Genomic DNA, 26,023 nt, shown 5'->3' with positions numbered 1-26,023 from the left:
CTCCCCCAGTCATCCTCTCTTCCCTAATGTGACCCCAGAAGCCAGTTCATCACCCCTCTTGGGGTTGAGAAAGAATCTCCCGTTCCCCTAGCACCTCTTCCCTGCTCTTGCCTCCCAATCTTGTTCCTGTCTGTAGGATCTGCCCAGGTGATCCCTTCCCTGAACTTATTCTTGAAAGAAAATGTTTTCTTGCTTGGCTGCTCACCAGCAGGTGTAGGTGGGTGCCAGCAAGATAGCACAGAAGCCACAGCCACCTCCTATCCCTCTGGGCAGGCAGGAAGTTAGAGAAGGAAGTCTTTTCACCCATGGGCTATCAGAACAGAGATCTGAGCCAGCATGAGAGGGGTGGAGGTGGGGGCAGGATGGACAAGACTCCCCCTTCCCCAGGCAGGAGACTGGGGCCTCTCCCCTGCCACTGGGCAAGTCCTCTTAGCCCTTTGTCTGCCCCCCGCCCCCAACTCACCCAGTCTCCCAGCCCCCTCCATCTCTGAGCCGGTCTCTGCAGAGTTTTCACACTCCTGTCACAGTCTGTCTCGGGTTATATTTAGTTGTGAAGAATCAGTCTTCTTTGCCAGTCTGAGAGGTGCCCGAGGGCAGAGATCAACGGAATCACCTCCACCCCCTGCCGCACCTTGGGCAAAATCTTCAGTATACTGTGTGACAAGCCCCTTGATATCCCTGGGACTCAGTTTCTTGAGCAACTTGGACAAGATGCCACCTAGGGTCTCTTTCCATCCTGCTGATCTAGGCTTCTATGTGGAGCAGCTGGGAATCCTCCGCCAACCCTTCCTCTAGTTTAGGACTGGGACGCTTGGGTTCTGCTTTCAGCATTGTGGCTGCAGCACCATCCCTTTCGGCCCCAGCCTTCCCATTTTGCTACTGGAGAGCCTTTCCCTAGCCTGTGGCATTGAGTAGGAGCCTCCAAGATTGAGATCATAGTGGGACATCTAGCAATCCTTGTTTCCTCCCCTCTCTCTTGAGACATTCATTGGGAGTTTGCCCTCCCTGGCCTCTCATGGAATGTGGCTCCTTTCACAAAACCATTGAATAACAGCTACAATATTCCTAGACATTAAGCTGCTGGTCATTCTCACGAAAGCAAGAAAAGTGAGGCCCTCCTTTTGTCCTGCAGAGTTAGGATGAGCTCCATGTCTTCTGAATGCAGGGCTATTTCCATGCATCCTCTGAGCAGGATAAATTTCCTGTGTCCTTCGCTGTTGTGTCCCCCTCAAGACTGCTTAGCATACTCTCCTTCCTATGCCTCACTTCCCTTTCTGCACCTGACAAACTCTACTCATCCCTGAAGATTTTACTCAAGCCCTTCTCCCTCATGCCTTCCTTGAACCTCCCCCACCCCAATCCTGAGTAGGGATCCTTTCTCTGCACAGCCCTCCCTCCCTGTACTCCATCACTGATTGTCTTGCTTATCTCCCCCCAAAGACTGTGAACATCTTAAAGATAATATTGTTTGTTTTTTGTTTGTTTTTGGCCACATGGCGTGCAGGGTCTTAGTTCCCCGGCCAGGGATCAAACACCGTGCCCCCTACAGTGGAAGTGTGGAGTCCTAACCATTGGATTGCCAAGGACTTCCCAAGGATAATTTATCACTGTACCCTCAGCACCCAGGATAGTGCCTGGCAAAGTTGGTCTTTAGGAAATGCTTGTCGGCTGACTAAACAGTAATCCTGTATCCTTGGAAGAGGTCATAAGTAGCAAGGCCGCTGTAGCATTAGGTACAGTCCCAGCAGTGAGCACTGTCTACTCTTCTTCGGAGTTTTCAGACCCAAGATGTTTCCAGCTTGAGGCTTCTGAGAGCAGCAGTAAAGACCTGTGGGTGGGTGGCAGCATAGAGAGGGACTGAACCTCCCCCAGCTCTAATGGCTCCAGCCCCATCCCCTCTCCCCAGGTGACCGCAGCTCCACGCAGGATGCACAGAGAGTGTGCTGCGTCTCCCTTGCCAGCGAGCATCCCAGGGGAACTCAGCATCGGGAATTTCCTGGCAGAAAGATGGAAAGATAAGATAATTGCAAGGTACAGCTTTGAGCAGCAGTGACAGCAGAGAAAGTGGGTGTCAGGGAGACCCAGAGACAGGAAATCCTGCAAACAGGGAGAGTCGGTCGGAACTGATGGGACAGGGGGAAGGTATTAGAACAGAAAGGCTGCCAGTTCTCCCCTCCACTCACTGCTTATTTTCTTTTACCCCCCATGACTTCTTGAAGGCTTGGAGCACCCCCAAACCCCAAACCAACCTCTAGCTCTCAAACTTTAGCTCTCTTTCCCTGTGTGGTGGGGTGGGGCCTCATTCCTCCAGACCCCAGCCTGGTGGGGCCTACATTGGCCCTACTTGTGGAGTCTGCAAGGAGGCCTCCTGCTCCCAGTCTGCACTTTGATCTATTTGGCAGGTGTGTGAGCCCTGGCTGCTGTGCCCGCTTCAGGAGTTTTCAAAGCAAGAAGAATTAATTAGCTCGGTGAGCCAGAGTCAGCAGCTTCCACACCTGGACCAGGGCTAAGACACACAGAATTCCAACATTTCTTAGCAGAATCCCCTCCTGGGTTCTCACTGGAGCCACCACCCCCTGATCTTCCTTGCTGTGTCCTCAGAGCAGGGCACCCGTTGACACCTAAACTCGCCTTTGAGAATTAATTCTCCTCCTGGAAACCACTGTCTTGGATTAGTCCTGGGTCCACTGGCTGTGGGCTGGGATCACAGGGCACCATTGGCTCAGCACTCCAATGGCTGCGATTCTCCAGGCACAGATGAGTCTTTCATTGGCCCTGCAAGCCTGTTTCCTCCCATGGGGGGTGTACACAGCCCCTGTTTGTAGAAGGTGACGATCAGTGTTGGTGTCCTCTTCCTGGCTAGGTGCCTCTACAGAAGGGGCACCAAGGTGCCACAAGGCGAACGTGCTCACTGCACTGCTGCGCAGCCCTTCACCCACCTCCCCCCCCCTCCCCGGAAAGGTGAGAGGAGGTCATGGACACTGGGCTCTGATGGGTGGGGATTAAGGGTGACGTGGTGACAATGTTTGGAAAGTGGGAGAGGTCTGGGTGGGGCAGGGGAGAGGGCAGGAAGAGACAAAGGAGAGGGTGGGAGGAGGAGGAGGGGAGCAGGCGCCTTGAGCTTCAAGAGAAACATTACACTAGGGAAAGGCAGCGCTTGGGAAACTGGGAAATTGCAGAGTCAGCCTTGGCCAGCTCTTGGCCAGGCACCTGGAGCTGAGGGATAAGTTCCCTTGTGATTAAGCCTCTCTCCACACAAGGTGGAGGGCTATGGGCTTCTCTAAGCCTCTGAGGACACCAAACTGGGAGTGCAGGAGTACATTTTCATGAACACAAATGTGACTGCTTTGGGAAAGTCCTCCCTGGCAAGTCATTTTTTGATTAGGACATCTCACACCATGTCCCATACCTTCCGCAATGGGACAGAGGCTGGGGTAGTGTGAAGTCAGTGGTCTAGAGGTTGGCTAGATCAAGATTAAGACCTCAGCTCTGCCATCCCCTGGCTTCGTAATCTTGGGCAAGTCACTGAAACCTTTCTGAACCCATTGCCTCGTGGGAAAACGATAGCAGTGGTCCTTTGCTTGCTAGGGTGTTGTGAGAAGTAGGTGAGAGGCTGCAGATGAGTCTCGGATTCGTTTTTAGCGCTCGCTCCGCTCTCTCTTCCTCGTCCTCCCACCCCTAGATAGACCTTTTCCTGGACCTTGAGGTGGAGGAAAAAGAGGCAGCCAAACCTGAGATGGGGGCCTGTAGCTGTTGACACAATTTCCTCTGAAATCACAAGGAGAAGGCTGAAAGTAGAAGTGCCAGAAGCAGATTTCTTACCTCCCAAAGCCCTCACAGCCCCAAAGCTCCTGGCCATTCCAACCCTGTCCTGGAGGCCCTAGTCCAGGACCTGCTGCCTCCACCAGCCCCTCACCCTAGCCTCCTTCAGACTCCTCCACTCCCCACCCCCGATGTATCCTAGAGCAGAATCAAATAACCATCCAGACAAGCATCATGAGATTAGCTTCCTTGTTGTTAAGATTGTTAATAACATACTGTTAATAAGATTCAGCAGTGTCATTATTTCTACTTCAGAACCCTTTTAATGAGACACAACAGCTTTCATCATTGATAAAGATTTTATATTTTTGGCAGAGAGGCCACAATTCTCTCCCCTGAAATATTCACTTTAACTCTGAGGGGTCCTGGGGGCAGGGGATGGTTGGGAAATCTGGGATTGAGGGGAGGGAGAAGCAGCCCAATTCTCTGGCTTCACCTTGACCCAGATTCCAATAACCATTAGAATAAAAAAAAGACCCCAGAATATCCTCCCCAAATCTCCTACCTTCATTAAGGAATAGACAGCTACAGAATGCTACCAAAATATAAAAGCTTAATCTACAGACCTAGGTGACAAAACTCTAGGAATTTTGTGTAGATTTGCTTTTTTTTTTTTTTAAAGGCAGTCCCTACATGCAACCCCCCTCTCCCTACCCAAAGAGCCCAGAGGAAAAAGAGTTTCATACTACTGCACACCCTAAGAGGATGAAACCAGGTGTTTGTGTTAAGGAGTGGTATTATTTCTGTCCAAAAGAGCAGTTAGAAAAACTTTCACCAGCTTAGAAAATACTGGGTTGGACAAAACTTCCAGGTCCAACCACCCAGCAGCCTCCCCCACGTCACCGGGATCCCAGGTTCCAATGGGGGATGTGGGTGAGAGCCGCCAAGCCCGAGCTGCCTTTCAGCTTTCAAGAGTCCTGGGGTTTGAAGGTGCTAGGGGTAAGGGGATAGGGGTATTCAAGGGTTTGGGGTTGGGGCAGATGTTCGGGGGTGGCTGGCAGGGACAGACTGGGTGAGCCTGTGGTTAGTGCCCTTGGCACGATGACATTATTTTGTTTCAGACAAAAGAATATTGCCTATGGTAGTACCAGAAAGGAGGTTCTGGGCTATGCTGCTGGCGCCTCCTCCTCCCCACCTCCTCCCCTCGGACTGCCTGGCTGCCTTTACTCCCCCCCCCACCCCCTACTCCCCCCCCACCCCCTGCCCAGCGCGTTCCCACTGGGCAGGCAGCAGCAGCCAGTGTAAACACCTTGATGATGCTCATTTATCACCCCCCAGGGGGCCATCTCCCTATCAACTCCACGGAGAGGTCCCAGCCCTGGCCCCCTCATCTTAGGAGGGAGCAGCTCACTGTTTATATAGCTTAATCCCATTGCCAGCCCTGATGGGGCAGTGCCTGCCGTGCCAGGGCCCTGTTGGTGCCCCCCCAACCCCCCCAGGGCAACAGGCTGAAACCCAGACCACTCAGGTCACCCTGGCTGAAGCCTGAGGAAGGAAAACGCAGAAGCACTTGCCTCCCCGCAACAAACACCCCTCAAATCCCCATTACAGCAGCTGAGACACCTCCCCCAGCCTCAGTCAGCCTCATTAAACCAAAACAGCTTCATTATGCCAATTTCCAGCTTTCAGTGTGGGGCTGATAGCTGTCAGCAGAAATAAGAGTTAATCTGGCATCACTCACATTCACAGAGCTGCCTGGCTAAAAGGAAGCGATAAAGCTTTGATAGAAGCAGTATACCCTGCTTGTCCAGCCTGCCACCAACAGAGGGGCTTTTCTCTTCCCTCACCCCTGGGCGGCCAGGCTATATACCCCCTCTCTCTCTCTGGGTACTGTGCGCGCGCGCATGCGCACGCACACACACACACACACACACACACACACACACACACAGGCGTACACACACACACACACACACACACAGACAGCTCTGACCCCTTCCCTCCCCACTACCCACTCCCCATCTCCAGGAATCTTTGTCCAGTGCCATCTGGAAATACCTAACTCTGTCTCTTTGGCTTTTATTCTGGACCGTGATTAACTTTTTATTTTGGAAAATTACTTTATTATAGATATAGATATGTATGTATGTATATATAAAAAGGTTCCATTTCATTTGTAAAATCTTTTTCTTTTTTTTCCCTGCAGAAAATGATGACAAGATTAAAGGAAAAAAATAAGTTACATTACAGTTTCCAAAATGGTTCTTGCTCTCCACTGAAGATGGGCCCCCGTCAAGGCTGCAATGCACTCTCGATCCCAGCTTGTGCTTTGCAAGAAGAGGGAACATAACTAGACTAGTTATTTTAGGTTAAAATAGCCAAGAGACAGACGCCTTCGCCTCAAAAATATTCTGAGACACATAAAAGCAGAAGGAAACAAATCTCTTCAGTCACAAAATGTCGTACATCCCGCAAATACTAGATTCAATTAATTTAATAAAATAGAATATACATAGAGATTCTGCACAAACGTATTGCTTTCTCCCAACAGCTCCTGGTGTCGGGAACCTCAGCTCTGCTGGGCCTCTCTCTCCGCTTGGAGCCAAGGTGGCCAGGGCTGTCCAGAGCTGGGGCTGCTGCTGTTAACTCTGGAAATTCTGCTTGCCGGTGCCCAGCGCCACTGAGGCAAGGAGGAGCACCTCCTCGGTGCCCATTTGGAACCTTTCAGGAATACAGCCCAGGAGGAGGAGCTAGGATTTGGCACCCAGTGGAGAGAGGTGAGTGGGAGAGTGGGGCAGGACTCAGGGGTCCAGGTCTGCTGGGTCAGAGGATAAACCAGAGAGACTCAGCACGTCTTTCTTTGGGGAGGGCGAGGCAGCCATGCTGTCGGGAGGGCCAGAGGCCAAGGGATCCTTGGAGTCACTGGACGGAGCCCTCCGGCGGAGGCAGACACCAGGACTGGGTGGGGGCCGAGGGCCCTGGCTCTGGCTCTCTGGGGGGTCTATGGAGATGCTGGGTGGGCTGAGTTTCTTCTTGGGCCGGCTCCCAGCTCCCCCTAGAGGCTGACCTCCAAGGCTCGAGGGTTCAGGGCCCAGGGCGGGTTGGGAGCCACTGTCCAGGCAGCTGACCGCGATGGAGTGCCTCCTCTGTTCATCCAGCCAGGATGCCGGCCGGCGCGGGCAGCTCTGCGCCTCCACGCTGTAGCACTTCTTCAGGTCCCGTGCAGACGGGGCTTCCTCCTGACTGTCCATGGGCAGGAGGTCTCCTGAAATCCAGCTCAGCTCCGTGTCCAGCTCTAAGCTGCTTCTGGTCTCTGGTGGGCCCTTGGCCCACTTGGGTTCTGGGCCTGGGCAGGGGGCTGACGGGGGCATGTGCTTCAAGATCTTGCTCTGGCTGCGGGAATGCTGCTGAGCCTGGGTGCTGGAGCGGCCCCAAAAGGAGGAGGCCCGGGCCAGCGGCGGGGAGGGCCCACTCACCTCTGACAGCAGGTCTTCCCTGCTGCCCAGGCCCTGAATGTCCAGGGAATCCGTCCGTATTGCTGCCTGTATGGGGTAAGGGGAGGGCTCAGCCCGCAGGCTTCCTCTCCCCCATGAACTGTCCCACCTGGCAGGTCAGACAACTCCTCCTTCCCCTCCATGGCGCTGCAGGACCACCCTAAGCAGGGATTCTCAGTGTCTGCTCTTACTGGGAGATGGGGGTCATGCACTATTTGCTGTCTGTTGTCCATTGTATCCCCACCCCAGGCCTGCAGGAATTGCTCCATGCAGCTCCCAACCCACGTGATCCCAGAAAGCACTGGGCCAGCCCTGCTCCCCAGCCATCTCCTTCACGCCTCCTAGCCTCTGCACAGGCTATTTCTTTGGCCTTACATACCCTTCCCAAAGCCCTTTGACTTTATGGGCTCAAGTACTCTGTGATGTAATACCCGACCATCTTTACCCCAAAGTAAAACTGACTCCTTCCTCTTGTGCTCTCTGCTGCACCACACACGTGAGCAGCCTGTTGCTGCAGCGACCTGATGGGGTGCTTGTCTCTGCTATTATACCGTGGGCTCCAGAGGGCAGGCGCTGTCTCATTTGTCCCGGTCCCCAGTGCCCAGACATGGAGGCTGCTCAGTGAATATTTGAGAAGCAGCTGAGGACTGTGGCTGCTCCCAAAGGTGATGGATTAAAGCAGATGCTCAGGTAGCTATCCTCACACCTGGGACACACACAGCATGAGCAGTGGCCTTGTCACAGGGGGGCAGACAGGCCTCACCTGGCTACCCGAGGCTTTGTTCTGTGCTCCTTGAGTGTGGGATCTGGAAGCTGGGCCCTGGGAGTCACCAAAAGTGGAGACACCCAGAACAGGCCTTGTGCCCCTTGGCTAGGTCTACAAGTACAGAGACTTGTGGGGCAGCTCTGCCCATGGAAAGGGAATCCAGAGACCCAGGTTCTATCTCCAACCTGACATGTGTCCCTGGACAACCGTGACCCCCTCTGCTCTCTGGCCTCTTCTGTGCCCCCAAGGGGACACAGACCACTTTGCTTTGCCTAGAATTGTGTCCCCAGCATCTAGAACTCAGTCTGGCACACCATTGGCACACAATAAATATTCGCTGGGAGAATGGAAGTGGTAAGCCTCATCATCACCAGCAGCCTAGGATTCCCAGCAGAGAGGCCAGCCCCGGCCCGTGCCCACACACTATATCAGCTCACCTGGCGCCTGAGTGGCCTCTGAGCCAAAGGGGAGCGGCCTGGTGGGGGCAATTTGGGGATGGTGCCCCAGGTGGGAGCACCATGGGGCTGGAGCAGATGGGGTGCATCTTTGGGAAGCTGCGGGATGTAGCTGGTGTCTGCTGGCTGGGAGTGGACGGACAAGATGGAGCCTGTGAGGGGAGGTGGCGGGGAGAGAGAAGACCTGGACAGTCAATGTGCTGGCCCCCACCTGAGTCCCTCCCATCAACTGTCCACTATCCCCCAACTGGGGCCTCTGCTTTAACCACCCCATCCCCACCCTGGATTGAAAGCCGCTCCCCTCAGGCTGGGGGCTCCCCCAGGCAGGGGCAGTTGACCCCTTCAGCCTGAGGGATCCTCAGAGGTAGGAGAGGCCTCTTTGGCTGCCTCAGTACCCCTACTTCCAGAAGGCAGGACTGAGCTTAGGCAAGGATGGATCTCCCAGTATGAGCCAAGCGGGCCTGCCCCCAGCCTTGGTACCTGACTGAGCTCTGGGGAGCCCCCAGCCCCTGTGTCCCAGGGACCCCTCGGCAGTGCTCCCATCCCGGCACATGTAGCTGTCATTGGGCAGAGAGTGCGTTCGGCTGACCCCAGACTTCCGCACAGTCAGCAGATCTGGTCCTAGCATGACCGGCACCTCCTCAGGGTGGGACTCCATCTGCAAAAGGAACAGTGAGGGGCATGGGGGGGGAAATAGGAGGAAGAGGGGCATCAGATTGGGTAACTGAGGCAGAGCTAGGTGATAGGACTCAGAAGTCCACCACCCCATCCAGACCCTGGCCCCCATCCCCTCCCTAGACAAGGTGGTGATGGGATGAATGTGGTTGGGGAGAAGGACCAGACACATGGATGAGCCTTCCAAATACAGAGAGGAAGTGGGTAGGAGGATGCCCTGCCCCCAGAAAACTATTCATACTACATCTTGGAGCTTCCCACCAGGGATGATGGAGAGGTGAGGAGGGAGAGCAGCCCCCAGCCCCCAGCCCTGCAGGCAGCCCAAGAGCTTACACTCAAGGCCTCACTGAGAGGCTCTGAAGCTGCACAGTGGAGAGTTAAAAGCTAATAGCACCAGCCGCCCTCAGCATCCCACCTGGAGATTGCCTGGAGAATCCTGTGGACAGAGGAGCCTGGCAGGCTACAGTCCATAGGGTCACAAAGAGTCGGACACGACTGAAGCGACTTAACACGCACATACTCCCTATCTCAATTACTGCGCTGGGGCTGTGGGGGGACTGATGAGTCAGGGGGGACCTTCCCAATGAGTAGAAGAGGAGGCAGCCAAAGACTCCCTGCAGAACAGAGGCTGTTTCATCATCCAGTTCTTAATGCAGCTGCAGCACCCAGCACTAGACAAGGGCTGGGTTAATATGAGCTGAGTGACGGTTGAACACTAAGGGGATGGTTCACAGCTGGTTTACCCACTGCCCCACCTCTCTTTAATTAAACAATGACTCTGGCAGGTGGTGGGTGGTGAGCAAGGCCTGGATACCATGGTCTCAGGCCCTCCCTTAGTGGACAGACTAGAAATGAGAGTGGATTTTTTAAAATCGTATTTCAAAGAAAGGCAGTCATCAGCTTTTGACCCCAGTTGGAGGGAAACAAGATTTGTTCCCAGGAGATTTCTCCATCTCTAGTTCTCATTCCTATTTCTCATGTCCATTCCTAGTTCTCAGAGAGGCCGTAGATTCCTGTCCCCTTGCAGACTCAGCCAGGTAAGTAGTCCCAGCAGGCCTGAGAATGACTGTCAGAAAACAGTCTGGATCCTCTGCTTCCTTTCTCAGCCCCAGGCTCCCCTTCTGCCAACCACTCCCAAGACCCCCAGGGACCCCGAGTCTATGGTCAACAGAGCCCTGCTGTGAGAAATGGGCCCCTGTCCCTCCTTTAGTGCCAAGAGGAGGGGAAGGTAGGGAGGAGGGGGCTGCTCACTGTTAGATGTGGATGGGAGAGCGGGGTAAAAGTGGAGAAGCTGTCAGAACACAAAGAAGCCCCTCCGGATGTGGGAACACCCAGGGACAGGGACAGGGGAGACAGGAACGACCCCCCCCACCCCCCGCCCCGGGTGAAGGGCATGGTGGTAGCAGCAGGGATGTGCCTCTCACCCACTGTGTGCTGGTGAATGGCTTATGTTGGGGGGAGGTGGGAAGGGGAGGTGGGAAGGAGGGGTGCAGGGAGGGGGAGGGCTGGCCTGCATGGGGCTCCAAATACAAAAACCAACTCTGTGGCCAGACAGGCATGCTGGTCAGCTGTCTGATAACACCTCTGTTTTGAGCTCGGTCACTCTTGGGTATCCGGATTAACCCTTTCACAACTGCTGCCCCTGGGCCCTCTGGGCAAGGCCCCAGTTAAATCTTATTTCTTTGTCCACAGTGGGTACCTTAGTAAAGCCTGGGACACTAAGTGCTGCCTCTGGGTAGGGCTGGCGGCAGAGTGAGGGGGAGGGATCCGGAGCCCCTGCAGTCAGCCTGCCCCTGGGGGGCTGGGGAGCAGTGGGGGGCTGTGTGTATGTACATTGCTCGCCAGGGCACTAAGTAAGAGTGTGTGAGTGTCATCAGGCAAACAGTCATCCGTCAGAGCTAGAGAGCAGGACAGTTCAGACACAATCTCTGACGTCAAAGACAGAGCCTCCATCTCAGCTAGAGGGATCTAGACAGGGAGAGAGATGATCAGGCATAAGAAACCAGGACAGTGCGTGCTCTCACATGTGCACACACACACATGCACACACACAGAGCCCCTCTTTTCCCATTGTTCACAGAGCATAAGGAGAAAGTCCCTCCTTTCTCTCTTCCCACCCCTTTCCCAAGTAAACTGAGAGCACCTCCCCTGCCCCCACTTCAAACCCCTGCTCTGATCAGAGAGGCTGCACAGGCACCAGAGAGCTGGAGCAAACACTGACAAAGCGAGGACACATGGAAACATGTTCTAAAGATGCTGCAGGAATCTTGACAGCCCCTCCCACATTACCACCATCCAGGGAGGGAGCAGGGAGCTGGGAGGGCTTCTGACTCTTATAAAGAAGAAACCAGAAAAAAAAAAAAAAAGAAGAAGAAGAAAGGCCCGCAAAGCGCCTCTCTGCTCCCAGCAAGACAGAGCAGCGTAGGGGGTGCTGGGGACAAAGCTGCCAGCCTGACGACCGCTTTCTGCCTATTCCCTCTGCTTCCAAAAGCCTGGCAGGACTTGGCCTGCCCCCAAATTCTGGCATCTCCCCTCCTGGACCCTCCTCCACCTGCCCTCTCCAGCCTGGGTTCTGGGAGGGCTCTCCTATTGTTGGCCTGAATTGGGCACACTCAGTTGGGCTAGTACCCCATCTGGCTGGCTCACCTGGGATCTGCAGCTGGGCTTCAGTGCCTGCAGGACCCTGGGGGAGAGTGGGGCCATGCCTCCCAGATGAGCTGACTGCCTGGTCACCTTCTCAACATCTTCTTCTCCCTAGCACCTTTCCCCATGACCTTCCTTCAGGATGAGAGGACTCAGGAATGGACTTGATCTCTCAGGGACCATTCTAGGTCACTGCCAGGTTCAGGACCCTATAGTCTATCTGAGCCTGAATCCAACAAGAGGTCAGGAACCCTAGAGCAAGGTCCCTTCCTATTTAAGGATCACCATCCATTTCTTTGATCAGGCTAACAGGTGTCCCAGGTACTGGGAACCTGCTTGCCCACCCCATCATCCATCATGGCCCATGGAACACTAGGCTTTCTATCTACAGCTGAAACTTGTCTCCTTGCTTCCACTTCGGGTCTACCAGGGGCTTTCCTGCAGTCCCTGACTTAGGAGGAGGGTTTTGGGGTGCACCTCCAAGTGGAGGGGGTCAAAGGTGGCGAGACAAGTCCCAGGAGGAGAAGGAAGAGGACCCCAGGAAGCAGAAGACTGCACTGAGATGGGATTGGAGGAGAAAAGCATGTGCTGCTGTGGGAAGATGCAAGGCTTGGGGAAGAAGCCAAGTCCTATTTCAAACAAGGTCCTTGAACCCACTCCTGACCGGAGCCTTCCATCCCCTCTCAGGGCCAGGTCAGAAGCCACTGGCTACAGATAGCATCCACCATGCCCAGCGGTTTCCATAGCTTAAAAGGCCACCAAACAGAACTAGTGGGGAGGGCAGTGGATCCAGAGAAGAAGCAGACTGTGGCCGAAGACATGTCCCTCAGTGGGTCCCCTGGCCACCTGCACTCACCCCCAAAGCACCTCTCTCCTAGATCATGTTCGTCACTGACCATCTGCTAACCCACTGCCAACTCGTCTTCTGCTCCTCTTTTCTTCTGGGTTCTTTCTGACGATTACCCTCTCCAAACCCCTCCTCCATCTATTCTTCTCCCTCAGAAGTGTTATCTCAGCATCCCTACCTTCCAGCTATGTGTTCCAGAGGTGGATCTCAGCCCGAAGAACCCCTGGCCACCTCCCGCCAGGCCCAGTTCAACTGAGGTAAAGCTGTTTTTTCCCCAAACACCCAGTGGGCAGGAAACAGCCCCACCTCCCCAGAAGCATGGCACAGCATGGCACAGCCCAGCACAGTCAGGGGAAGGGGCACAGCACAGGGACACAGTAACCTGTGGGTCGGAGCCGCCTGGGCTGCGGGCAGGAGGGAAGGCAGAGGGCTGGCCCCCTGGGCCTGCCAGCTCGTCCATCAGCTTCAGCTCCCCATCCAGGGAGCCCTGGATCAGCAGGGATATGGTGTCAAACAGCTGTCTGTCCTGGGGAGGACCAGCCCATAAGGGGAGCCAAAGAGTCAGGGGAGTGAGGGTCAGAGGAGCAGTGATGGAAGTGTCGTGGCAGGGATTGAGAAGAGACAGAGAAAAAGAGGAAGTCACATATATGTACACACATGCGCGCACACACATAACAATAACAGCAGAGAGAGAGAGAAAGGGGGCAGTGGGGAAGGTGGGCAAGACAGAGGTGTGGGAGGAGGAAGGAGAGATAGGAGATGGAAAACAGGGGAGTCCAGAGGGAGAGAAGGGGAAAGAAAGAAAAGATCAGGAAGAAAGATTGAGAGATATGGCATCAGGCAGGTTGAGAGTGGGGGAGGAAAGACGTTTGGCAAAATGAGGGCAAGGGTAAGAGGGAAACAGGTAGGAAACAGAAAATAACCTTGACCCTAGAAGCCACGAAGGGAAGTCCCAGCCAAGCTGGAGGCACCGGGACAGATGAGCCAGCAGGTGCGCCAGTGGCTTGCTGGGGTGGCCCCACGCTGCAAGTGTGGGCAGCCATCTCTGGGGACAGCCAAGGGCCTGCTTACCTCTCCACATCGAGGCAGGAGGGTCAGGTGATTCAGGAGGAGCCCTAGGGTCTGCTTGCTGCCCGCTCCCTGTACGCCACCCACCAACAAGCCACTGAGCACCCACACCACCCATCTCTGTTCCAATTCCCTAGAGGCGGAGCGGGGGTCTCTGCTCACCATGGGGTGCTCCAGGGAGAAGTGGGAGGCTGTTCCAGTGTGGGGTGTGGCATGTGGGGCCCCAGGTTTGGGGCTGCCAGGGCTGTCGGGGCCCTCGACCCCAGGCCAGAGGAAGGGGCTGCCCAGTGGTGAGGGGGCTTGTGGGCTGAGCGTCTTCATCTCTAGCTCCAGTTCAGCCTCCAGCTCGGCCTCCTCCTTGGCCTCCTTGTTGCTCTCCTCCAGATGCTTCATCAGCACGGCAATGACCACGTTGACCAGCACAAACTGAGCTGTCAGCACGAAGGACACGAAGTAGATGGGGGAGATGACCGTGTTGTAGCAGGTGGACTCCTGGTCACAGTCCCGGAGGGTGTCCTGGGGAGGCAGGTTAGAGGAGTGAGGTTGGGAGGGCAGTGGACAGAGCTTTCACAGGAAGTCAGGTCTCCAGTGTCACAGAGCTTTGCAGGGGAACAAGGAAGGGCAGGAGGAGGGCGTGATGGTGTCCGAGGGGCAAAAGAGCATGAGCCACTGTCCTGGGAGGTGTGAGTTAGAGAATGTCTTGGGGAGAGGGAGTCCCGGAGTGTTCCAGCATGGAGGGTGGAAGGTTACATGCTTTTATTCACATCGAGTTCAACCTGAGCCAAGAAGTGGGGCCATCTCCTTGAGGCCAGAGCCAGCCCTGGGAGGGGCCTTGCTGTGGGGGGCTCTCACCTTCATGATGCCATTCCAGTTGTCACCTGTGGAGACTCGGAAGAGGGTCAAGAAGGCCATGCCAAAGTTCCGAAAGGTGGCATGCCGGCCCAGGCCCTCGCAGGGGTGCGTCTCATCACACTCTGAAGAGGAGGGAAGGGAGAGAGGCTTAGTTAGCCCAGCAGTCCCTGAGTCTCCAGCCCTGGCTCCTCTGCCCTCCCTACCCCAACTCACCCAGATCTCCAAAGAGCTCCACGCCCAGAGCTGCAAAGATGAAAAACAACAACATGAAGAGCAGTCCCAGGTTCCCCACCTGGAAGAGAGGAAAAGCGATGGAAAAGGTGCCGCTGGATCTCCGAGCCAGCTCCCCCCAGCCCTTTGGCGAGCACCCTCTCCTTCCCGAGAGGACCCTTCCCACCCACTCCCACCTCCCAGCTACCTGGGGCAGGGCCTGCATCACTGTGTCCAGGAGTGCCCGCATGCCCACAGCCATCTTCAGTAGCTTTAGCACTGCAGAACAGGGCAATGTCATGAGCTAGCCCCTCTAGGTCCCAGGCCACACAGCTGGTGGAGCCAGGGCCAGGGCCGGGGCTGGGGCTGGTGGGAGAGCCAGCCCCAGCCAGCCAGGCTGCCGTGGCTTCACCCCCACCCTTCCCCTTTGGCAGAGGCTAGAAGAAAGGCTCATGGAGCCCACACCCTCCTCCTCCCTAGCCAGTCAGAGCTGACCTCTGCTGTCTCCCCTTGAGCAGGTCACTCTGGAAGAGTGGCCATGGTGGGCAGGCAGCTGGCACTGACCTCGGGCAATACGCAGCACCCTCATGATGCGGATGATGGTGGGGTTGATGGGCAGCGAGGCATTGACCTCAATCTCCTCCAGTGTGATGCCCATGATGGACAGCAGCACAATGGCCAGGTCCAGCTGGTTCCACCTGAAAGCCCAGGACACAGCTCCCTGAAGGGGGCACTGCAGAGGAGGGGGTAGTTGTGGCAACGTGAGTGGCACATTCTCAGCCACAGAAAGGAGAGTGGAGGTCAGCCTGTCCAGCCTGTCCATCCTGCAGAGAAGGTGTGGTTTAGCTACGGTCACACAGCCATGTGGTACCACAGGTAGGGTTAGGACTTTAGTTCTAGCCCCTCTGCTTTTCATCTTCATTCATTTGCTTTTTTATCGAGTACTTTTATGGTATTTGCTCTGTGTCAAGTGCTATTTGATAGACTTTACAAATAGGAACTCAAAATCTTCACAACTCTGTGATGTAGATACAGTTATTATATCCCATTCTATGGCTGAAGAAACTGAGAGAGATTAAGTAACTTACCCAAAGTTACCAGCGTCTAAATGGTAGAGCCAGGATTCAGATCTGGTCCAGGCAGTCTGGCTCCAGTCTAGGCCACACTGATTTTTGCTGTTCCCAGGCCCTTTCTTGGCAGGCTCCCTCTCTCCCCTCCCATTTCCCAGGCCCTGGATATCCCCCCACCCACACTGCACCATCAGCCCTGCATAGGTCCTGGAGTGGAGTCTGAACCCCAAGAGTCAAGAAAGGTCTTTAGGCACTAGATCCTCTGGGGCATCTCCCTGGGAAACATGTGCCCAACTCCTCCATCCCTCACCCCCCCACTCCCCTTTACCTGTCCTGGAAGAACCGTCGAAAGCCAAAGGCCACCAGTTTGAAAACTGACTCCAAGACAAAGATGACAGTGAAGATATAGTTGCAGATCTTCAGAGCCTCATCCAGGATCTGGCAGGGATGGGGGCAAGATGCAAGATCTCTTAAGGCCCAGGGAAGATGCCCGTCCTGATCCTTCCATCATTCCTCCCAGATCTGGGAGACAGGGTGAGTCTAAGGGGAACTTTGCTCCCTTCTCACCATGATGGCTGATCATTGGCCACCACTCTAGGATAGAGGAGGTTTCTCATTCACAGGTATGATCCAAACTCTGTGTTGAAAGATCTCTCTCCTTGAGGGATGGTGAGGAGATCACATGAGAATGTGCTGGAAGGCACGGAATGCTAGAAGTGAAAGGGGTCTTTGCGTTGTCAATTCAGTGTCCCTATTTACAGATGGGAGAACTAAGATGTGTAAGGCAGATGATGGAGCTGATTTCAGAAGTAGCAAGAGCACAGGTGAGGTCTGGAGCTGGATACTGACTAGAATCTAAATTCCAAAAGAGTAGGCACAGATCTGCCTTCTTCATCCTCACAGGTCAAGAACACTCAACATCTTTATTTATTTAAGGTAACAAATATCTGCTGGGTGAAGAATCCAGGTCCTTCACTTCCCAGTTAGTTGCTCAAGTCAACTAACCTCTCTGAGCCTCACTGTCCTCACCTGTAAAACCAAGACAAGACTGACCTTCACAAGTCCCTGCAAGTGGTGCCAGAGGATCCCCTGTAGGGGGCCAAGCACTGGCCCGAGGTGCCCTGACTCGGGCTGGGTTAGCTTCACCCACAGGCTCATGATGAGGTGGGGCCCAAAGGGCCAGTCACTCAGTCCTACCTGGGGCTGCTGGTAGTGCTCCATGGCCATAGTGACCACGTTCAGCCCAATGACACCCGTGATGAAGAGATCCAGGTAGTGGCTGGTACACAGGTGGTGGACGAGGAGCCGGAAGCGGGAGTAGTCTGAGTAGTAGGGTTTGCACTGGGCTTCTGGTGGGGCAGCAGGGAGAACAGAGCAGCCATTGGGCCCTGTCCACTGTGCCCCCTCCACCCACAGTCCCTGACAGCCACCAGCCTCTAATGCCAGAGCTGAAACATTCCAGCGTCATCAGCATCCTCGCGCTCCACGCACTGCTCTTTTTGGGCAGGAGCCCCTCTCTTGGTGTTTCCCCTTCAAGCATTTGTTTTACTGGCTGTGGTTGGGCACAGAAGGGGTCAGGACATGCGGAGCTCCCCACCCACAGTAGACACCGGGTGAGCCCCCTCCCCGAGGCAGCCTCCAAAATCCAGCAGCCCCTCATAACACCCTCGACTTGGTGTTCTGCAGTAAGGTCTGATCAATAGACGAAAAACAACTGATCTTATTGGCTTCAGAGGAAGCTCCATCAATGGAGAGGTGAAGGCTCTTACTCCTTTACTGTGCTTAGACTCTTGAGGGGAGCAGAGGAGATTACAACAGAGCTGGGATTTGGAGATAAAACTGGAGATTGGAAATTGGACGTCTTCTTGGCTGACTGCACCGACCCGCTCAGAGGGCCTCCCGCGGTGGGGGCAGGGCCTGGGACTCCTGAACCCTCATTCGGGAGAGGGCAGAGGGGAGGCCACAGGGCTCACCCAGTTTCTAATGAGGCAGTGCCCAGTCTGCTCCTGGGGACCAGGGCAGCTTCCCCTGCAGGCTGGGCTGGAAGCAGGAAGCACTGTCTGAGATCTGTCAGAGGCATCGTATTTCTCTTGTAATTAGTGAACCACTTAGTTATAAAAATTATCATACCAGGTTGACCTACTAAGCAGGCAGAACAAATCTGGGGGCAGGAGATTACAGGGGGCCCCTCCTCCAGGTGTGAGGAAAGGCCACACCAAGTTGGGGATACATGTCATCAGAGGCAGCCACAAAGAAAGAAGAGGCACCGCATGGGGGCCTTGGGGCAACCTCAGGTCCCAGACAGCTCTTCCCCCTCAGGAAGTCTACGGCGGAAGCCAGCCAGGGCTGTAGCCTCTGAGGACTGTGCCAGGGCGGCAGGAAGCTTTGGCTCAGACCAGCTTGGTTATAACTGTTCTTTCCCATGCAGGACTATTAAACAGAGAGGTAAACTGAGGCAAGGAGTGGCCTGGGTGGACCCCCACCAAAGGCCGAAGGAAGAAGAGTGCCCAAGAGCTCCCATTCAGCCTCACCAGCTGCCGCGCTCCAGCATCAGCCTTGAGGTGTGGATAACCGAGAGGCAGAAAGTCCCAGTGTTCTGGTGCACCGTTCGATGCTTTAGGCCATATTTTTGTTTCCAGAGATGGGCCAGCCAACCATGACTTTGTTTGCTCAGGCGGCCCTTTGGGCCCCCAGGGAGATGGGGGTGGAGAGGCCGGGGACAGGGGACAACATAAGGCCACAGGTCATCCACACAACGATGCGATCACGGCAGGTAGACCTGGTGAGCCAGCCTCTTCCTTCCTTCCTTCAGTACCCACAGAACAAGAGGGCGCTAGTCGCCCAGCGTTGCCTTAGCAGCTGGAACTCTTTCTCTGCATTAATCTCCATAAGTGCCGAGAGCACTCGATCCCATTATGCTAAAATATGAATGGAGAATTAACTAAAATGTTTGAATACAATTAGGTTAGAAAAAGCGGCTCCTTATTAGCCCTGTTATTAGCTGAGACGATGCAGAGGACAGGTTAGAAAGTCCCCCCTCCCCTGTCACCCCAGGCTGTCCGTGTAGGCAGCCCCAGGCCAGATGGAGCTGCTGCTGCCTCCTCCTGGTCTTGCTCTAGGAGCCCAAGGAGCAGGTGGAGGCCCAGAGGGAAGGTGGGGTAGGACGACTGAGGCAGGGCATCTGTTCACATAGACCAGTCCCAGGCCCTTGAGGTGTGTACAGAACCCCTCTACCCTCAGCCCTGACCCCAGAGCAGCAGGTGCCCAGGCTGCCAGAAATCCCTCCATTAGAGCCCAGGTCCAAAGTGCACCAGGGCCAACCTGATAAGCATCTCCTTGGCCAATCCCTTTGTTTTACAGAGAGAGAGAGGAGGCCCATCAAAAAGTTAGTTATGTACACATTGTAAGGAGGCGACCAAGCCAGTACCTGAAGAGCCCCTCACCAGCTGCCAGGTGGGTTTAGACACAAAGCCTTGGGGCTTTGGCCCAGAGGGTGCCCTCGAAGTTTGTCCAAAGGCTCTCACTATTGCGCTCCGGATGATGTCACCTGTTTTGTCCCTGGCCCTCGGTTCTGCAGGCAAGAACCCGGGCTCAGAGAAGAAGCTGAGACCCCCTGGGCAGAGCCTTGGCTGGGCCTGCTGCTCTACCAGCTCCAGCGGTAGCCCAGGAGGGGGTCTTGACCAGTGGTCACTGGCACCTCGGCTACCCTGGCCCTGTCTCCCTGCCTCCTACCTGTATGAGTTACCTTAGGCAGAGAAAATACCAGAGTCAGACAGTGAGGAGAAGAGCACCCCCCAGGACTGCCCAGCCCCCAGTCAGGGGCGGGAGTAGAGGAGAGGCGCAGGAGGGGGCGCAAGGCTGTGAGTGAGAGCCATAGGCACAGTGAGTTAGTAGGGGTCACGGGAGCCCGAGGCACAGCCAGGGCAGAGGTTTGCAAAGGGGAGTGGTGGAATAGGAGGAAGGCGGGGGTCACTCCTAGGGACACCGGTCCCCAAGACAGAGGCCAACTTCAGCTGCTGTAGCCAGGCCTGATCAGTGGGTCCTGGTAAAAGGAGAGAGGGCAAGTTGGAGGCAGGTGCCACAGGAGGCCGAGGGGAGTCGATCTGGTGCTGGAGGCAGCCCCGTTTTCTCCCTCCACCTGGAAGCTGGGCTGGACCGAGGTGTCTCATCAGGTCCTTTTCCTGATAAGCAGACTCTTCCCTTCAGCCCTTCCCTGGGATCTGGCTATTCTGCTCCTGCTGGGGGCAGCACAGGTGGCAGAGGTGCTGGCAGGGAAGTATGGTGCACACATTTGATTCCAGCAACTCCAGACTAGTGGGTGTGGCTTCATCCCCATCACACCACTGGGTACCCTGATGCATCAGCGTTGCCACGCCTTGTAAGCTGACTGGAGATGCAGACGCTCACGTCCTACCCTGGACCACTGTGAGAGTTTCTAAGGGGGGGCTCGGTTATGTCCTCTGGGGGATTCTTAGGCACAGGAAAGTTTGGAAAACTCTAGTATAGACCACGCAGAACAACAGGTTTAGGTAAGAGGGATAGGGGTGGTCTGAGCCCTTGTCTGGGGTCTCTGAGTCTTCATCACCAGCGGGAAAGGTGAGACACTATGTTAACCAGTGTATATACCTGCCTGTGCCACAGGACCACGGCAGAATGTCCCCAGAAGGGGGTGCAGTATGAGAGTCAAGACAGTGCTTATCATTAAGTGGGTGTGTCAGAAGATGGTCTCAGGGGCCATGGAAATCCGCATGGGTTGACTCTTGGGGGAGAAGCCTCTGAGGCCAGACCCATGGTGTTCTGGTGCGAGTGTGTTTGTGTGGACACATCAGCGTGCAGACCAGGTGAACCCATAAGGGAGGAGCTGAAGGCCACGTCCCCTCACCCTCCTCTCATTCCTTAACATCAGGAACTCACAGTACAGCCCAATTCAGAGATGTGGGCCCAGGCAACCCAGATAAAACGCGGCTGGAGCCTCCTGAGCCCCCGGGTGGTCTCCCAATGTCAAACATCATCATCCCACCGAGGGCCCCAGGCATGACCTCTCAAATGGCAGCTCAGGGGTTCCCCTTTGATCAGGCAGCCCAGCACCCACAGGGTAGTGTCTGCAGGAGCCTGGCTTCTGAGAGAATTTGGAAAAGTAGAGAAAGGTACAGCCCATGGTTCCCAGTCTGGAGTCCCAAGCCCTCAACAGCCTGAGGAGGCAGTCACATGGGGCTCCTGAGGTTATTTTCAATATTTTAAAAAGCTTAAATGCAATCATACACACGCCTGTGCTAAGACCCCACAGACTAATTTAACGGCAAAATGGTCTTTACCATCGTTCAACGTGAAAGCTTCTGCAGCTCATAAGTCCTGATTAGCAATTAGATGCGTCTTTGATTAGGAAAACCAGTGAAACAAAGTCATTACTGACATGCTCTCAACTTCAGGGAAGGTCTTTTACATTGTGGGGTCTGTTGTAAAAGATGACAAGGGGGGCCCTTAGGGACAATCAGGTTGGGAACCATGGGGTGGAGACATCGGAGGCTGTAATGCAGCCCCACAACACTTCACAGATTCTCAAAACCTCTGAACCGCTGTCTGGGGGCCGTGTTAGGAGAGCAGGGGCCAGAGGACTAGTGGGGGGTGGCGGGGGAGGGTGCAGGCAAAACCAGGAGGGCCCTCCCAGAGACACAGCTCTCAAAGAAAATGACCCAACTCACTCCCAAATCTTTGGCTTTTGGGGGAGAAGCTTGTGGCTAACTCAGATCTTCCAGTCCCAATTCCTGCTGTTTGTAGCAATGATGTGGCCCCTGTGATTACTTAACTATTAATGAGTCTGTTCAATTATTCATTGTTACATTTTTGAAACAAATCCTTTCCCTCTCTGCTCCTCTCATCCTGCTTGCTTGGATCAAAGTCTCCCGTTCAGACAAAAGGAGGCGGGAGAGATTTGCAGCTCTAATAATCGAACTGTGTGACCCAGGAGGAGGGACAGGAATGGGAAGAGGTGGCAGAGGGCCGGGAGCAGGGCCTCAAAAGCTGGCCAGACAAGGAGGGTCCACCAAGAGAAGTTGGCTGGAGGGGAGTGATAAGGCCCTCAACTCCTGTCCGGCTAGCACAGGCCTACGGGACACCACAGAACCCAGAACCCCTCACCCTGAGAAGACAGAATCAGTGAGCCATGGAGAGGGAGCAAAGAGGATGCCCGCACACATAACGTGGGCCTGACCGCCCGGGGCCATACCCTGGAACCCACAACCCCAGACGCAGTACCTGGCGCCGCGCTGGCTGAGCTGCCGGAAGCAATTACATCGTCCAGCATTAGATCTAAAAGAATGAAACACGACATCGGTCACTGGCCGGACCAGGTGGGCTGGGCAGGGCCCCCTCAGCAGCTCGCTTCCCCTGGGCTGTGACCCTCACTCTGCCTATGAATAGGGCATGCTGAGCAAGGGTGGCGGGTCCTAAGTACCAGCCCCAAGCTTGGACACAGGGCACTTGAGGAAGCTGAGCAATTTGGCCAGCTCATCAGGGTCACAGGGGCAGGGAGTCGGAGGCACGAGGAGAGGAGGAAGCCTGTCCTCGGAACAGATGTCCACTCCCTGTGCTGTGGCCTCAGCTGCACCCGAGAAGGCTGCAGACCCCAGAAGGGGAGCCAGCTGGTCAGGCAGGGCCACAGGTACCTCCTGCCAAAAGAGTTCCATCTGCAGATGTCCTGCCGAGAAGACAGACTGCAAGGAGGGGCAGACGGGGCAGGGGTGGGAGCATGGCTGCTGGGGGCAGTACGCCTGCTCAGCCTCAGTCGTCCACCAGGAACAAAGATGGGACCCCTATCCCAGAGCTGCTGCCTAGAGGTCAGTGTCCTCACCCTGGAGCAGCCCCTCTCACAGGGTGCATCAGCTCTGTCCCGCCCGCTTCCATTTCACAGCCCCCAACAGCCCTCCCCTGGCTCCAGATGCCCTAGAGCCAGGGGCTGGGGCACCACAGCCCTCCACCTGCTTGATAGTGCTCACATTGTAACAAACCAAAGCGAAAACGCAGAGCACCACGTACATCTTATCAGCGTAAGGAAGATGGCTTGTGAAAGGGTGGAGAGAAGAGGGAAAACCCGCAGACGAAACAGAGACAGACACACAAAAGCTTAGAAAAACCCACACGTAAAGACACTTGGAGAGACGTGGGCGACTGAAAGAGAGTTACGCTGATTGATTGCTGAGTACCAGACAGACAGGCAGGAGCCCTGAGATTGGGAGGTGACTCGAGTGCAGACACACCTGGAGACACATGGGGACACAACAGGACCCGCACTCACGCCTTGCGTCCGGGAATCTGCAGTCTTTCGCTTAGTCTTGGCCACCCATAGTAGGAGTGTGAGGAGGCCTGGGGTAGGGGCCTCACCCGGTCAATGGCAAGAGGTGTTGGAGGTCGTAGATGAAGGGCTAAAGGGTCTAAGGCCAGAGCGTCATGAGTTTAGAATTCCTGTGACCTCAGACCCTCCCTGAGCTGGGTGGGTATTTTTGAACAGCTTAGCAAAAAAAAAAAAAAAAAAAATGACAGTCGGGAAGCCAGGGAGTTTTACTGGTAACAGGGAGAAAGGAGCGGTCTGGGGTTTGCACACCACGGTCCATCTGCACGGTCTGCCAAGGCCTTGCCCATCAGCTACAGACACTGGGCAGCCACAGGTTGAAGATGTTTGCTCACCAACCGTGGGGTGGGTAAGGCGCCAAGTGCCAAGGTCAGGGTCCCTGGATACGGGCACAGGGCAATGAAGCGGGGTTTTCACCCCATGAGGCTCCTCTCGGAGTCAGGCTGGGAGGGACTGTGCATCAGCTCCCACTGGCATCATCTGGGGAGCATGATGCTGAGACTGGGAGGCCCGCAGAGGGGAGGTCCCCTACCCCACAGGGCTGAACTGGTCTGCTTCATGCAGGCTCTAAAGGCTGACATGCTCTCGAGGGGAAGGAGGTGGGGAGGGGGTGGGAGCATCTTCTCCCTGCCCCAGCCCCAGCCCCTGGCCCCCTACAGTCGCAAGGCCAAGGTCAAGTATGACTCAGAGAGATGTGGAAAGACTACCGACCAGCCATCTGCTTCTCCTTACTCCTTCTCTTTTTCTCCAGTCTCCGTAGACGCTTCTCCTCCCGCCGCCGGGCCTCCTCTTCCTCCTGGTGTTGCCGACACTTGTGGAAGTTCTCCACCACCACACCAACGAACATGTTCAGGACAAAAAAGGCCACGATGAGCAGGAACGAGATGAAGTACAGCAGCATCCAGGGGTTGTGGTTCATGATGGGCTGGTGGGGAGCAGGAAGGACAAGCGAAGATATTAGCCTGAGGGTAACGGTCACAGGTGCCGCCCCCCAACCTGGGTTCCTTAAGACAGGGCCTGCATGCTCAGTTATACACAGATCCATCAGGTGATGCCAATGAATGGTATGCATTTGGTGTTAGCCGGTAGAGAGGTTTGGGGACTGTGGCCAAGTAGAGAGTGGATGTTTTATCCAAAAAGGGGGGAGTTGCTTCTTTGTTTCAGTCGACTCCTGCCCTTAGGGAATGCAAATCCAGTGTTTCCAGATCTTTGGACTTGAGCAGACCCAAATCTGGATTTTTCATATGAAACTTGTCAATTTTTAATTGTTTAATGGTAGTGTTAGTCACTCAGCCATGTCCGACTGTTTTGACTTCATGGACTGTAGCCTGCCAGGTTCCTCTGTCCATGGAATTCTCCAGACAAGAATATTGGAGTAGGTTGCCATGCCCTTCTCCAGGGGATCTTCCCAGCCTAGGGATTGAACCTGGGTCTCCCGCATGGCAGGCAGATCCTTCACCATAGAAGCTACCAGGGAATCTGTTTAATTGTTTATGACTAATTTAAAATTTTAAATATGTTGCAAGCCAATAAAGCAAGCCCACATTTGTCCTCAGGCCACCAGTTACAGCCTCTGATATTAAGATGTAATACCTCTTGGATGGCATTTTGCCAACCTGCTTTGCTGTCTTTCTAACCGCTGCCTGCACGCATCACACCTGGAGCTGGCCCATCATGAGTGACCTGAGTCCAAAGATGGAAACTGCCCACCTCAGCCCTACCTGCTGGTCCACACCGACAGCATCCAGCCCATCATACATGATATCCACCCAGCCATCCTTAGAGGCCAGCACGAACAGGGACATTAGGGCCTGGGGGGGAAGGGGAGGAAAGGACCATTTGAAACCTAGGGTGTATAGCCAAGACACCCACCAGTGACCCCCAAAGCACCTCCTGGCAATAGCTTGGAGACCCTAGGCCTTCAGAGGTTAGCCTGGAGTCACACTCCAGGCTCCATGAGAGTTCTCTGTCCCAATGCTCCATGGCTGCTATGAAGCCGGAAGAGCCATGGGAGATGACCTCAGCTAGGTAGAGCAACGGGCCCCAGAGTTCTGGAAATCCAGAAACCAAACCAGAGTGGGGCAGGGAAATAAACCAGCAAAACTGAGCGAGCTATTTCATTTTCTACGTTTCTGTTTCTATGAATGTGGAATGAGAAAAAGAATCATCTTGACAATACACCTGCCTCTTGTACCGTGCTAAAGAAATATATCATCTCACTGCACGGAGGTCCCACTAGGACCCATTCACTCATGATGAAGCAGGTGAGCCAACTGCCCAGCATGCATCATTAAGCACGGACTTGCATCCTCCCCAGACTCCTGCCACCTCTCCCACCTCCACCTTAGAGCCTGGGACTCACCTGGCCGAGGTTGTCAAAGTTGTATTTATGCCGGACCCACCGGTAACTGGCCTCGGCACAGTCAGACTTGTTAGTGATGTTCCTGGTGTCCTCGCCCTGGCACACAAAGAACTTCCCTTTGAAGAGCTGAACACGCACATAACCAGAGACACAGAAAGAAGTGAGCTGTGAGCACAGGAAGCCCAGACCAGCCCTGGGGCCTAAGAGCTCCAGGTACACCCTAAGTGAGGGCCAGGTGCTCGGTCAAGTCAGAGGCATACTGACAGTGAACTCCCCTGTAGGCACCCCTTCCTCCAGGCTCCTCGGAGCAGAGTCCCTGGAGAGGAAGGAAAGGTCCTAGGGGAGGGGACTGGGAAAGGGTGAAAGGAGGGGGACAGTCATTCATTTCCTACGAAGGGGGAGGCCAGTGATTCTCCAAGTGGGGTCCCTGGACAGCAGCATCAGCATCATCCAGGAATGTGCTGGAAATAC

At 54.9% G+C, this 26,023-nt stretch overlaps 1 protein-coding gene across 12 annotated transcripts in view; it reads right to left on the bottom strand.

The window, feature by feature from the left end:
* Nucleotides 1–6,220: 6,220 nt before the first annotated feature.
* Nucleotides 6,221–26,023, bottom strand: part of CACNA1G (calcium voltage-gated channel subunit alpha1 G) — a 63,161-nt gene continuing 43,358 nt past the window's right edge. For 2 of the 12 annotated variants that reach the window (XM_044939101.2, XM_044939103.2), the window contains 16 exons: nucleotides 25,553–25,678; nucleotides 24,912–25,001; nucleotides 23,923–24,115; nucleotides 22,098–22,151; nucleotides 17,040–17,191; nucleotides 16,171–16,280; nucleotides 15,337–15,596; nucleotides 14,981–15,051; nucleotides 14,776–14,854; nucleotides 14,563–14,684; nucleotides 13,873–14,226; nucleotides 13,025–13,168; nucleotides 10,986–11,120; nucleotides 8,958–9,135; nucleotides 8,460–8,629; nucleotides 6,221–7,304 (listed from right to left, as the gene is read on the bottom strand). In XM_044939101.2, the coding sequence (XP_044795036.2) occupies nucleotides 6,564–7,304; nucleotides 8,460–8,629; nucleotides 8,958–9,135; nucleotides 10,986–11,120; nucleotides 13,025–13,168; nucleotides 13,873–14,226; nucleotides 14,563–14,684; nucleotides 14,776–14,854; nucleotides 14,981–15,051; nucleotides 15,337–15,596; nucleotides 16,171–16,280; nucleotides 17,040–17,191; nucleotides 22,098–22,151; nucleotides 23,923–24,115; nucleotides 24,912–25,001; nucleotides 25,553–25,678 (2,979 nt within the window). In that variant the 3' untranslated portion in view covers nucleotides 6,221–6,563. Of the gene's footprint in view, nucleotides 7,305–8,459; nucleotides 8,630–8,957; nucleotides 9,136–10,985; nucleotides 11,121–13,024; nucleotides 13,169–13,872; nucleotides 14,227–14,562; nucleotides 14,685–14,775; nucleotides 14,855–14,980; nucleotides 15,052–15,336; nucleotides 15,597–16,170; nucleotides 16,281–17,039; nucleotides 17,192–22,097; nucleotides 22,152–23,901; nucleotides 24,116–24,911; nucleotides 25,002–25,552; nucleotides 25,679–26,023 lie in introns of all 12 variants that reach the window. The other 10 variants (XM_025280343.3, XM_025280345.3, XM_025280344.3 and 7 more) reach the window with 6 other exon arrangements.

Source organism: Bubalus bubalis, chromosome 3 (assembly GCF_019923935.1).
Source record: "Bubalus bubalis isolate 160015118507 breed Murrah chromosome 3, NDDB_SH_1, whole genome shotgun sequence".
Taxonomy (NCBI): Eukaryota; Metazoa; Chordata; class Mammalia; order Artiodactyla; family Bovidae; genus Bubalus; species Bubalus bubalis.
This window is presented reverse-complemented; position numbering and strand designations above follow the sequence as displayed.